General features: G+C 39.8%; 1 protein-coding gene across 6 annotated transcripts in view; it reads right to left on the reverse strand.

Moving 5' to 3' along the window:
* The window catches only part of Hmcn1 (hemicentin 1), a 469,150-nt gene that overhangs the window by 267,866 nt on the left and 186,091 nt on the right, over positions 1-15,193 (reverse strand). For all 6 annotated transcript variants that reach the window (XM_039090457.2, XM_039090458.2, NM_001271292.1 and 3 more), the window contains 2 exon segments: positions 12,237-12,358; positions 8,008-8,283 (listed from right to left, as the gene is read on the reverse strand). In XM_039090457.2, the coding sequence (XP_038946385.2) occupies positions 8,008-8,283; positions 12,237-12,358 (398 nt within the window).

Below are 15,193 nucleotides of genomic sequence, written 5' to 3' on the forward strand. Positions count from 1 at the left end.
TATTTGATAAGCCTGATGTCGTTCGTGTGTTCTTGATCCCTCCCATTACAACGTACTGACAGACTGTGCGTGGTTGTGGGGTTTTGCTTCACACCAGCAGCAGACCTCAGGCAGACTGTGTCTAGACCAAGCTCTTCCCTCCTTGCTTTGTTTGAATTGATCATTCTGGACCCGGCTCACAACAGGACAGTTTTCTTTAACTCCTCTCACTGTTTCCTTGGGTTCAGTTGAAGATGCTTTTTCAACAGATGCAAATCTTAGGTGGAATTCCCACTTTAAGACCACTAACCAAAGAGTACACATGGAGGGACCCATGGCTACAGCCACTTATGTAGCAGAGGATGGCATTATGTGGCATCGATAGGAGGAGAAGCCCTTGGTCCTGTGAAGATTTGTTTCCCCAATGTAGGGGAATGCCAGGGTGTTGAGGTAGGAGGGAGAATACTCTCATAGAAGCAGGGGGAGGAGGGATGGAAGAGGGGGGAACCAGGAAAGGGGAAAACATTTGAAATGTAAAGACATAAAATATCCAATAAAAAATATTGTCATCCAAGTACTAAATATCTCAATGTTCTTACATTGTTTTCAACCTCATTCCCTAAATCCCTAATTTTATTTTCATGTAGTAGTGGCACCTCTAAGTCATGTTTTCCACTACATTATTTTATCTTCTTTTTTGACCATTTGCTTTTTGAAACAGGGTCTTTCTACATAGCCATGGTTATAGAACTCACTATGTAGACCAGGCTGGCTTCGTACTCACAGAGATCTACCTACCTCTGCCTCCTGAATACTGGGATTAAAGAGATGTACCATGACACCTGGCCAGGTCATCTCCCTTTTAAATTAAAACATAAATCTTCATTCCTCTTTATGCGGTACATTATGGCAATCTAATGCGTATATACAACATATAATAGTCAAATCAGTATAAGAAGTGCTTCAATCTCTTCTAACATCAATAATTTTCTATATTGGGAGTTTCATACTCTTATAATTTTTTAAATGCATCATAAATCATTTCAATGGACAGATATCTCATTACACTGAAAAGCCGGAAGTAATTCCACCATGTTTACTGTACTCTGGTAACCCCGCTAGACCTCATTTCTTCTTCCCATGCTCACACACTACACCACTCTTCCCATTTCCTAATAAGCACTGTTAAATTATAGTTTATTTATATAATATTAGCTAATTATGAGAGTGACCCAGTGCCACAAATGAGTGAAAATATTCTCCCTGTGTTTGACTCATTTCACTTAATGTAGTGGCTTCTAGCTCCAACAGGTCACTACAAATAATGGACTTCACCTTTTTGATGGCTAAATAATAGTCCAGTGTGTGTCTGAATGACACATGTTCCTTACCCATTCATCCCTCACATGACATCTGAGTTGACTCCATATTTTAGCTGTTGTAAGTGCGCGGTAAACATGGAGTCTTTTTATGGAGTAATGGTCTTATTTCCATGGAACATACATTCATTAGCGGAATTACTGGGTCCCACAACATTCTACTTTTAATTTTTGGAGGAATCCCAATATTGTCTTTCAGATGGCCATACTAATTTACATTTCCACCAACGGTCCATGAGAGATCTCTTTGCCCCATCATGGTAAAAATGTGTAAATTTTTATCTATTTGATGAGAGCTGTTCTAACTGTAGACACAATGAGATGCTGTGTCAGTGTAGTTTTGATTTGCATCTCCTGGTGATTAATGAACTTCAGCATTTCTTTATGTGCTTGGTGATCATTTACTTTTATTCTTCTGAGAAATGTCCATTTACCTCTTAGCATCTTTTTTAATTGCATTAGATGTTTTGGGAGTGAGGTATTTGTTTCTGGTTTTGTTGTTGTTTGAGTGTTTGTTTGTTTGTTAGGATGCTTTTTGTTATTCTCTTTTGTATTACTATCTTTGAATTTCTTATACATTCTGGATAACAACACCTTGTCATATGAGTTGCTTAAAATATTCTCTATGCTATCTTTGAGTTTTATTTCTTTTATACATGTCTCAGTTTGATGTAGTCACATTTTGTAGTTTCACCTTGGCTACCTATATCTTTGTGGCTGTCTATAAACATTGCCTGTTCCACTGTCTTGAAGTGTTTCTCTTTTTTTGTAATAATTCATACTTTGCTTTAACATTTAGATCTTTGATTCTGAGTTGGTTTCTAAACATAGTGTGAAAAAGGGAACTATTTTTATTCTTCTGCACCTGCACACTTTTGCCAGCACCATTACTGAAGAGACTACCTCTTTTCAATAGCATGTCCTTGCAGCCTTTTTCAAAGATCTACTGTTGGTTTGAAAATGGCTATATGTCTTGGGTCTTATGCCCTTGGTCTTTGTATCTACTTTTTATGCCAGACTCTGCTATTTTAGTAACTAAAGTCCCGTACTATGTTTTGTAGCCAAATATTGTATTAACTCCAGGCTTTGTTTGGTTTTCTGGGGTTTTTGGATCAGAATCACTTTGGATTTTCTGGACCTTTTGTGGTTACATGTGAATTAGGATTTCTTTTCCTATTTCTATGAAGGAAATAATTAGTATTTTGATGAAAATTGCATTGAGTCACAAAATTACATGCACAATATTAATTCTGCTAATCGGTAAACTTGTGATACCTTCCCCTTTTTTGCTGTGCTCTATAAGTAATTTCTTTTATCACTGCTTTCTTATTTTTATTTTGAAGACCTTTCAATTTTTGGCTAAATATATTCCTAAATATTTTTGAAGCTCTTGCAAATGGTATATTTCTTAACTTCTTTCTCAACAAGCATTTTGACTTTATTTTCCATCAACCTCAGTCTGAGGGATTTCAAATAAAGAACAAATATTAACTTCAAGAAACCTATTAACATTTACTTTACCCCACACCCTCAGTATGCTGGGATGACTCTGGAGCTCTAGTAACCCAAGTGCTAAATGAACAGATTCAGATGATCTTCCAGTCAGATCTGTATGAAAATTCATTGAACCCACTTCAAAAGTGACTTCTCTTTAGAAACATTGACAGATCTACTAACAAGAGGCACGCCTTTCATTGCAGAAGATACCTCAAGGAACAGGAAGAAAACAATAATTAGATATAGAGAGAGTATCCTTTATAATTCCACTACAGTTTCTGTTTTCTGTCTTTAACAATACAATAAGTCTTGAGATAGTTATTCTCTAACATATTATCTCTAGAAAGCTATCTAGTATGGCTAAATACTTTAGTCACACTATTACATTGTTTCTAATATCATTACCAAACAGCCAGACCCCATTCTGATGCAATCATTCTCCCACATCAAAGATCTGGAATTAAATATTCTATGCAGGCAGCAACCAAACCTTTCAACTTCATGGTGCAAAGGTGTCAAGATGAAGTTGCTCATTACATTAAGACTTTCAGCCAGTCTGAGGGACATAGATGCCAATAATCCTACTCAGAGAGAATTTGTGGAGCAGCTTGGCCTTCTATGGATAGCTCTCAAAAACAACAGAGTAGTTACTAAATTGCCTTGCTAACATATCCATTTTCAGTAATCGAAATAGTCTACGCAGACAGCTCTCAGTAAGTGTATGTATGAGTATGTGTGTTCATGTAATCTGTATATATGAAAAAATAACATTTAGAACACATCTGAATAAGCTGTAACAAAATTTCACCAATATTATAATCATTATAAGTTCTATTTAAAATATCTTAGCAGAGGTCTCGGACATAGTTTGGTCAGGAGAGTGCTTACTTTACAACACTGAGGAGCTAAGCTTGGTCTCTGCAGTCAATGTTAGAAAGTCAGGCCTGGTGGACTGGGCCTGTAATGCCAGCATTGGGAAAGTGGAGAAAGGAAGACACCTGAGGCTCCCTGGGCAGTCAGTGGAACTTGGTGAGTTCCAGGCCAGAGAGAGACCCTGGATTGCTTCAATCAATCATCAATCAGTCAATCAATGCTGGTGCCAAGAACATAATGAAATCCAAGGTTGCATGGCCTACACATGCATACACAAATGCATGCACTCATATGCCCACACACGTGTGCCACTGCATGCATACACATTCATACAAAAATATGGACTAGTGGACTTTGTGGTAAGACAGCCGACTTAGAAGCTGCTTCCATGTAACCAGTGATGAAATGCCAAGAAAAGAAAATGTAATTCTATCCACCAAAGAGAAAGAAATGCAGAGCTCTGGAAACCCACAAAAACAGAAAAGATCGATGGACATACAGGGACCCAGAAGCATCAAGAAGGTGAGTCTGCACCCAGGTTCAGTCACACAGAGCCCATGGGGTACAGAAGAAAAGCAGAAGCCTCCCTTAGTGGTGCTGTATCCAGGATGAGCACGCATTAGTTCATGCTTTCCCCAGAAGAACCACAGGACACCATCCTAGTCATAGTACAAGCCTACAACTCAGCCTTGAAGCCAGTTGCAGGTCTTGCTGAAATAGTGCTTTCTCCAGAGAGATAGATCAACAGAACCTAGACAGTTTCAATTGCAGTGGTCCACTCTTGTTTTAAACTGAGCTACCCTGGGGGCCTGAGAACAAGGAACAGTCACAAGTCAGGATGCCTTAGTTTGACGTGCTACAGACCCAAAGTGAGAGAGACAACCCTCGGAACCAGTTACAGAGGGCATGAAGGTTAGCCACTGGAAAGATTAAAATGCAGGTGACACGGAACTTAGCACATCCAGGGAAGCGCATTCAGAGAAAGTTAATCCCACCTCATTGCAGACGAGCAACTAAGAATAACTAGGGTGTGAGTAAGGGCTCTGGGACAGAAGACAGCAGCTGGACTGACCTCTGAAGCCGCCTGTCATTCACTCATGCGGCATTCAAAACCTCCAAGGCTACAAGAAACTGCTTGTTGTCCATAGCCTCATCTCTCCAGTAGTGTGAGTACTGCTAAAGACTGGTGCACATGTACTGATCTCAGTAGTGGGGTAGATCTCTCCACTCATAATGTTCTTGGAAGGTTTCCTCCATTGGCCACCCCAAGAAGTAGAAACTGGAGAAGTTTACTTAGATGGTGGCAGAGCCTGACCAACCCAGAGGGTGAGAGAGTGGTGAGCAGAAGTCTCAGGTAGACCAAGAAGACTTGGTACTACAGGGAGACCAGTTCTGACACTGAATATTTGTCTAATACAAGCTCAGCACCGTATTTAAATAATAGAAAAGAAGTGTCTGTGCCTGGGGTTGGCGATTTTCTAAGACCCTCCAAAAAAGCCACCCAAGCAATACTTCATACCCCCATTTGTGTTTTCTTCCTTCATGTTTCTGTGTCTTCTATTTTCATTATTAAACTTGAGTACTTTTGCTAATCATATTGTTAAGAAAGATCCCAGAACATGGAAAAGTCTCCCATTCTCATGAAGCAGCAGAACTCTGAAAATGATTATATTACTGGAAATGATTTATATATTCAATGAAATTTCAGTCAAATTTCATTAACATTCTTCACACCACCCAGAAAAAGCAATCCTGAAGTTCATATAGAGCATAAAAGAGGACAAATTGTCAGAGCAATACTGTGCAGAACAACACTGGGAGCATAGCAACCCCTGATCTCAAACGCTCTATAGAACCAGGGTAACAAAACCACCGCAGTCCAACTGAAGAGGGAGTAGAATGGCAGACCCAGAAAAGAACTCTCACAGCTGCAGCCTCCATGTCATCTTTGACAAGGCTGTGAAAAGCACACAGTGAGAAAAAAAGCAGCCAACAAATGTGCTGGGAAACTTGGATATCCACATGTAAACAAATAAAACTGTAGTTTTCAAACTTTACAAAAAATTAGCTCAAAATGGATTCACAGCCACAATGCAAAAGATGAAGGTTTGAAAATTCCAGGAGAATATATTTCAAAATATAATCATGGCCATGAACTTTCTGAAGAGGACCTCAACAGCGCAGAAAATAATTTTAAAAACTGACAAATAAATGATATTGTATGAAAATGGGAAACTTATGTGCAACAAAAGAAATTATCAGCCTACAGAATGGGAGAGAATTTTTTCTAACTATATATCAACTGGGGAATTAATATCAAGAATCTATGAAGAACATTGAAATTAAATACAAAAAGCAAACATCCAACCAACAATGATGTGCTGAATTGGACAATTCTAAAAGGAAGAACCGCAAACAGTCAATAAATACATGGAGAAAGTTTTAAACTATTTAGCTATTAGGAAAATGAAAATAGGAAGTACCCCGAGACCCTGGGCCACCCTAGTCAGCATGACTGTCATCAAGAAAACCAATTGCAACAGAGGGAACTTAGGATATGGAATAAAAGAAATTCTTGGTCTCTGCTGATGGGTATACGAGTTTCTACAGTCGCTAAGAAAATCAGTTGGCAGGTTCCTCGAGACACTAAAAATAGAACTACCCTGTAACCTAGGTACACACTGCCTGGTCATGAGACCAAAACAATTTAAGTAAGTGAAACACTAATATTCTTATAAACCCATGTTAAGTGCTGTATTCTTCACAATAGCCAAGAAATGTAACCAGCTTAGACGGTGTTTGGAAATGAGTGGATTTAAAAATAAGTGGTACATAAAGTCAATGGAATTTTATTCTTTTATAAAGAAAATGAAATTCTGACATTTACACGGAAAATGGATAGAACTGGAGATTATCATGGGAAAGTAAAATTAGCCAAATTGAAGACTATATGCTATATGTTTTCTCCAACACGTGAGACTAGATTTTGATTACATATATATTACATTTTAACACATATATTTATTTATATGATAAATATGTGGATAGATAGAGAAAAAGAGAGGGGAGAAAGGAGAAGGAACTATGAGAGGGGGAAAGAGGAAAGGAGAAAGGATAATAGAACACTTATGTCATGAAAGTAGAGGAAATCTATTTAGTTTAGAAAGGACTGCAAAGGGAAGAAAGGAGGCAGAGAGGGCACTGTGAGATAAATAAGAACAAAACATAAGGAAATATTTACATACTTATATAACATACATCTACATCATATACATATACATATACATATACATATACATATACATATACATATACATATACATAAAAATGTTAAGTAAAACTCAGTTGTTTGAATTCACCAGAATTTGGATTTGCACAAGGTCCTCTACACATACCCTATAGTAGTTGGCTTGGCGTTTTTGTAGGACTCCTAACGGTAGGAGTAGGGGTGTCTTTGACATGTTAGCTTGCTCTTGGGTCCCTTTCCCACCTACTGGGTTTCCTTATCCAGCCTTGCTGTGAGGGTTTGTGCCTGGTCTTACTGTATCTCGTTGTTCTGTGTCTGGCTGATGTCCCTGAGAGACTGCTCTTTTCTGGTAGGGGATGTGCTAGGTAGATATGAATGAGAAGGGAGGTAGGGGAGGGTAAGAGGACTGGAGAGAGGTAAAGCTAGGGTCAGATGGGAAAGATGAACAAATTTCAAAAATCCTAAATAAAATAGCGATAGGCTCAACTAATGATCACTACCATGTGGGTCACTTCAAGTAAATAACTCAAATAAAATATACTGGTAAAATGTATTAAACTTATTTTAAAAGCAAAAATTTAAGTTAGTCATATTATGTCCAGGTATAACATTTAGATGAAGATCAAATCCTTGGAGGCAATTCTGAAAACAATTAAAATTGTATTGAAATCCACTAGAGGAATGTCTAGGACCATACATACCACCCTGAGCGTGTCTGGTCTTGTCTGACATCCACATAGACTAGAGAACTTGGAAACATCAAAACATCCAGGGACAATTTATATATTGTCTTAAAATGGACATCTGCAATGACCAAGTCCAGTTACAAGTGCAGTAAAGCCACCTATTTGGAGGGACTTTAGTTCCCAGTTTAGAAACTTACAAACAACTGAACATCCCAAGCCTTCTTTCATCCAAAGGCAACGGTTTGGGTAGATGCCATAACTCTGACACAGCACGTTTGTAAGGGGAGATGAGGAAGAAGGACAATGGAAGGACATCATTGGGCAGAAGTTGCTAAAAGCACTGTACCTTGTACTGTCAGGAAAACCGAAGCTGCTGCCGATCCCCCTTCACTGGAAACCACACAACGGTACTCCCCAGCATCACCAATTTTCACACTCCGCAGCTCCAGGGAGAGGTTGGCCAGGGTCCTAATTCTTGCTGAGTCTGCTAGCCGGACATCCCTGCCACTCCTCTGCCAGGTTAGGTTATAATCCACGGCACTGATGACGAGACACGCCAAAACTGCTCTTTCTCCAGGAGTGACTGTTACATTATTAGGCACTTGGATGATCGGAGGGGGCTCTGTGTGAAATCAGAAGACTCAGATCAATTAACCTACAATTGGTTCGCTTACACATGTGGCTTAAAATCTCTGCATATATAAATGTACATTGAAACATCTGCCAGGATGTTTCCATATGTAACAGAAAGTATTAACTAATGGCTATGCCAATGAGACCCCTCAAATTATCATCTAGTTACATGATACTTTAGAAGGCAACATACCTGTCCATACCAAACTTAGATCTCTAGGTTATACATGTGAGAGTCAACTTGGCTTGGCAAAAGGATATGACTGGAAGGATTTAGGATTACGGAACGGAGCAGGGTTTTTCATTTGTTTTGATGAAAGTAGCATTTGTTGGTTGTTAAAAAGAAAAGACAGACACTGAGTGTTTTGAAGAACACAGCAGCCACCAGATGACAGACATGGCTCTAAGTGATGTTATCAGCTTGTTTCCAAGTCCTCCCTAGTTCTAAAACAGGAGTTCTCAACCCACAGGTTGGGATGCCTTTGGCTGCAGTCTATCCAAACACATTTACACTACAATATTAACAGTTGCGAAATTATAGTTATGAACTAGCAACAGAATAATTTTATGGTTGGGGGTCACCACAACATAAAGAACTGTATTAAAGAGTTGTAACATTAGAAAGGTAATAAACCACTGGTCTAAAAGCATACCCTATAATCTTTAGTTAAGATTTTCTTTTACTGGGGCCAAAATGATGTTTCAATGTGAAGAATACCCGTTGCTATTACAGAGGACTGTAATATGTTCCTGACTCCCAAACATAATGGTTCAAAACCATTTGTAACTCCAGTTCCAGGATATCTGATACCTTCTTTTTATCCCCATGGGTCCTAAACATGTAATGTGGTTCAACAGAGAAACATGAAAGCAAAACATATGCATAAACAAAATAAATATCTCTAGTAAATATTTCTTTTCACTGGCATGCCACGACAGGATCGCCACGACAGGATCTCTGCTTAGAATCTTACTTAACCCAGAATTCTGGTATGTGTATGGTTTTGTATTAATAAAATTTCAATACACAAAGTTAATATAACTGTGACAATATTAAGCTTAACCTCCAAATATCACTGGGAAAAGAATGTTTTGGACACTTGGTGGTTTTTGTCATTGTCATATCTATTTATAATTGACGAATGTTTTTAATACCCACTTGTTATTATAGACGCAAATTTAAATGCCCATTTTCTGCTTAACAGAATCAACAATCAACATTACAAAAGAACCCAAAATTCTTGAACATGTCAACTACAACAGTGGTTAAAAAAAAAAAAAAAGGTGAGGAAACTTGTTGGCAGAAGTTCAGCTCTTCTTCAGGGTCTATCAGATGCTCTGTGACTTAACCATAACAACTATTGTGTCACGAGAATATCACTATTCTGTAATGCTCACTTCCTAATACTTTATAAAAATATGAGACCTGGCTGGGTAGTAAATCAGCACTTGATTCCAAGCTTAGGATACACAGTGACATCACGGTGGCCGAGCTGGGACCTTACCCTGGGCAAAGGGAAACTGAGAAGTAGATGGAGGTTAATGGCTACTGTGCTAAGTAAATAGCTATCCTTGAACGAAATGCCCACTTGAACTTGCTTTGGCAGCACATACACTAAAATTGGAAGGACAGAGTTGTCCACTCTTTAAAATGCCAAGGAGCCCTTGTCTGATACTCCTGCTCTGAAAGCCATGGGCATAACATTGATGCTTTCTGACTTCTTTAATGGCTGACTAGAGGAAAGAATTCCTGGAAACCAGCTTGGGAAAGAGCCAGCTCCCTGATTATGCCACTGACTGGCTGACACAGAGGAGTACAGATAGACCATGCACAGCAGAGATGGGAGGAAGCTACTGGCATCATCGATCCAACTTTGTAAGTCCGTTCTCGCTTTCTTCCTAGCATCTCCCGGTTACTTAACAAGAGGCCTGAAATAACTTAGTGAAGCCTCTCTACCTCCTGTCCTTCTCCTAATTAATATTGCTGGGAAGAACACTCAAGTACTCGAGTGTTTGCTTTCCCAGAAGCTGAGGAATGTTGACACAATTCCAGGGCTTTTCATAATTTCTGGAGATCGAAAAAAATAAATAGTTTGTGATGTATGTCAACTTGCTTAACTTATTTCAGAAGACAATCTTTATTTTCCTAAGAAGAAGAGAATACAAATAGTTTGGCTGAAAGAACACGCCTGCCTGATTTACGTGCCTCTCTTTCCAAGTTCTTTCTTGGACACAACAAATCCTAGGATTCAAAACCATCACCTAATTAAAACATTTCTTTTGTCTTAAATTATCTCAGGAAAATACACACTGAAAGCAAAAACAGGCGCTGTTCAGTTTCAGCAGTCATAACCTGAGAGGGTGAGACCAGGATGCCAGGATACTGTCAAGTACAGAACAACGGAAGGCAGGCATAGAACAATCAGTTAACGTGAAGTTTTTGGGCTGTGTATTTAGCTCAAGGGGGAGAGGGGTTGCTTAGTGCTTGCCTATGTGAGACCCTGGGTTCAATCCCCAGTACATTGAAGTATCCAAAAATTATAACTGTATAATTTTGTATACTGAGTAGGTGGTTTGAACCTGATCTTTGAATATATGTCACAGCCTCCTTTCCCTAATTATTCTGGGAAATTAAAGGACAACACTTTTATGAAATTAAAGGACAATACTTTTATGAACGTATCTTATATTAATGTACTGTGCCTCCCACCTACTTACAGGAATTTACTGTCTGAATGCAAAATAATGGGTATCACATGGGTCCTTCTTTACATGGAAGTCTACCTGATAAGGCTCTGTGTTTCAAGACAATTGCTTAGACTCATCATGGTCTTCAATTTGGAGATCAGAATCTCTTCATAAAACTACTGTGATTGTTAAACATGAAAGAAAGAAAAATTTACTCCTTTTGTTATCTTCAGCCTTGACCAGTTCTTTAGACCATCTTTTCTCTAAGGGAAATTGTTAGGTAGTTACTGAAGTTGTTTGGATGAGAGTATGTCCCAGGCTTACATATTGGAACCTTTCGTCTAGAGTTGGCAGTCCTGCTTTGGGAGGCTTAGGAAGTCTGGCCCCATGGGAGGAAGTATGCCATTGGAGGGGGTCTCTGAGAAGTAAAAGACCCCTGCCATTTCAAGTTTGCCCTCTGTTGTACGCTTACAAGCTCAAGATGTGAGCTTCCTGCCCTGCCACTATGCATGTCACATAAGGCCCCCCAACCATGAACCTCTGGAACTAGAAGCCCAAATAAACTATGGTGGTAACAACAGCAACATTAGTGATATCAGTAGACTGGAAAGGTGGCTAAGTGGTTAGGAGCATGCACCCACATTGGGCAGCTCACATATGCTTGTAACTCTACCTCCAAGGGATCTGATGCCCATGGCTTACTCTGTGGGTACTAACACATAGATATACCGCCCCCATAGTAAAACTAAAATCTTAAATGGTCAAATAGGAAATTGTCTGTCAAGTATTTCTCCATTCCAAGCTCCCTTCTAAGCACCATGCATGTATCACAAACATTGCTCAGTCTCCATGGGACTCTATAATAGAGAGACTCAATAATAGAGAGACTCTATTATTGTTATTGTCCTTTTAGAGTTAGGGACGTAATGCATCGACGAGCCCTTAAAGAATGACAGAGGAGCTGAGTGGAAGAGGGGATGGGGAGGGAAATGGGGCAAGGGAAGACCCAGTGTAGGGAGGGCTCAGGGGAGAGAAGGGCCAGGAGAGAAAAATTAAAATAAGTTTTTAAAAGGTGAGGGAGAGACTGGCACAGGGAGAGGCACAAAGGCTGACTGGGGGTGAGACAATGTCTGAGTTCATTGTAGTAAAGTAGATAGACAGGCAAAAAGGATCATGAGGAGAACTGTGTAAACTCAGAGCCCATCAGCATCTCGTTTCCATGGGTACAGTCATAGGCAGGTGGCAGTTAGTTACCTGATACATCAAAAAATGTCTGCGCCCGTCCAGTTCCTGCGCTGTTCATAGCAATACACTCGTAGAAGCCCTCGTCAGACAACGTCACCTTTGGGAAATCCCAAGGCACACTGGCAGATTCTCTGGGGACAAGAAAAGGGAGAGCTTTTAGTGTCTGTCAAGCAAGAGAAAAATGAAAGCAATAAGCAATCTGCTTTGAAGGCTTTGTTCCAATGAATAACGCAAGGAAAGTAGGCTGGGAAAACTGCAGATTAAATGTTAACTTAAAGCCATACACCTTTTGTATCTTAAACGGAGTTCTGCTCCTCTATTCTGGACAAAAATACACAGGACAATACGTTGTAGGAATGCAAATTTATCTTTAGGACTTTTTTGTGGCTATATAAAAACATACTTCAGTTGACAACCACCGATGAAATTTCTCTCCCCCTACACTTCCCACTTTGGAGGTGAGAATCATGTTCAATACAACGAAAGAAGGGAATTTGCAAATGTGAAGGTAAGACACCCACTTTTTAACTCAAAGAAAATATATTTTCCTTAACTTTCTTACATAAGTTCTACCTGGAGTTATATATTTTATCCGACCTAACCTATACATACAATAAGCAATGTGAAATTGAAAAAATACATTAGTTTTGTACACAAACTCATGCATCCAATCATCTAACAAATATTTATTCATTCACTGCTGAGCGTTTTGTTTTCTGGTATAGTCTAAAAAGATATATACTTAATTATTCCTTTAAGAAATTCACAGTGTACAAAAGAGGGTCTTATTCTTTTAAAAATACAGTTAAAATATAAATATTATATATTTTCTATTTTTTCATGTATTACTATTCATAATCTTTTCAGGGGACGTATAGTAAAGAAGACCTCCTCATATTTGAGACACCTCTCACTGACTTCTGATTTTAGTTTAGGCTCCACATCTCTCTTTAGTCAGACACAACTCAAGAAAGCAACCATGAATAGCTTACTGAGCTCAGATTTCATGTGTTTGGAAGAGTAGGTTAAGCATAGGTTCCTATCATCAAGAAAGTGAGTGCATAAGTAGGTATTGTTCTGGATAGTGTAGTAGCTCAGGATACTTCTGCTAGTCTCCTGTCCATTCTATGTGAACTGGGCCTGTTCTGTTAGCTCCAGAAGTAATCAGTATCCCGTAACTCTTCACTGCCTGGGACACTCAGGCTGGGTCTCGAACCCTCTAAGGCAGGGCACTAAGCACAAGTGTGCAATGCTCTTCTCTAGGGGGTACCATCAGTCACAGCAAGGTAAAAGTTTGGAAAGTGTGGGTCTCAGGCTTTCTTTGCAATGCCTGTCTCAAAGCTGAACACAGATGAGGATCCATCAAACCTTGGGTTCATGGAAACTTTCGAACAGGAAACGAAGTCATCTAGATTCAAGTGCTTCTTTTTTAAAAGAAAACGAATGGCAATTCCTTTGTCTGAGGATGCATAATCAGCCCTATTTAAGAGCTTCTAGGAGAAGGAAAAATAATATTTGAGACAAGGTCTTACTATGTAGCTCAAACCAGGCTCAAACTTCTAATCCTCCTGCCTCAGCCTCTCAAGTGCTGAGATTAAAGGCACCTGCCAACACCTCTGGCTTAGTCATTCTTTTCTATTGTAGCCTTCTCTGTTGACATAGGCATCCTTATACCACAACAAAGAAAGGGTTCCCAGAGGTAGACTTTAGAACAGGACAAAGAGCCAATCCAGAAGACATACACCCTGCTAATGCAAATTGACTTCTCTCTCACATCCCCTGACGGTCAAAGTGGCTGACGGGAATGAGGATTAATTCCCATGTTTCATATTACTGGGAATCTACGGCAGAGGCATGTGAGCAAACTGGGATTAGAGCATCAGTCTATCATCACTTACGGCTTAATACATGTCAGCAAGGCCTGTCTCATCTCAGGGCCACGGCAGTGGAAACATGAGAAAAAGGATTTTTGTGGCTTACCTCCCAGGAATTGTGTGGAATCGATGAGTTAATGTTTATAAAGAATCTCAAGTGTCTTTGAAAAAACTGTCACTATTTAAACAGGAAGCGGAGTTATTTTATTTCATCGGCTAGTTATGTGCCTCCATCATCTGCTCTCCCGTTCTGTTATGCGGCCGGTTATAAAACAGGCAGCTAAGTAAATCATCGAGATGTACTATGTGCAGGAATGGAAAACACTGTAGATACGATTCACTTTCCAGCCACAAGCACTGCTGAAGATGAATCTCCATAAAGAGATTATGTAAACTAAGACTGTCAGATAGTTCTCATCCTTATAGAGCTATATTCCTATCACTCCAGCTGTGTGAAAGACGGCTGAAGTAATCCTTAGAGGTTTTGGACTCCCAAGTCTGGACAATATGCTTTCCAGAAATCATTCTTCCAGCGTTTCTTAAGATGTAGCTAATCGTGTTCAATCAGGTTACTTGCATTTGTCAATAAAATGTCACTGAACTTTAGAAGAAAGAGTTGGCAACTGCTAGGCTACTCCTCACTTTGACTGCTCTGTGCCTTAGCCCCTGTGCTCCAGGTGAACCCTGGAAATCTACTCTCTGCTTACAGTGAACTCCTAAACACTGTCTCCAGGCCTCCTCTGGCTCACAGGGATCCACACACAGTGGCCTCATTTCTGCCTTCCTGTTCCTGCCCAGTCCCCTGGCCTCTGTGCCTCTTCGCTTACTAGTGTGTGAGATTTCCCAGGATATGTGATCTACCACCCGGCTCATACGGTTAGGGGTCAAAGGTCTCTCACCACCTTTGGTGGTGGCGGTGGTTTTCTTTTGGTTGGTTGCTTGCTTGGTTAGCTTTTTAAGATAGCGTTTCTCTGTGTAGCCCTGGCTGTCCTGGAACTCATTCTGTAGACCAGGGTGACCTCGAACTCAGAGATCCATCTGCTTTGGCCTTCCAAGTACTGGGATGAAAGATGTGTGCCACCATATCCAGCT

This window comes from Rattus norvegicus, chromosome 13 (assembly GCF_036323735.1).
Source record: "Rattus norvegicus strain BN/NHsdMcwi chromosome 13, GRCr8, whole genome shotgun sequence".
In the NCBI taxonomy this organism is placed as follows: Eukaryota; Metazoa; Chordata; class Mammalia; order Rodentia; family Muridae; genus Rattus; species Rattus norvegicus.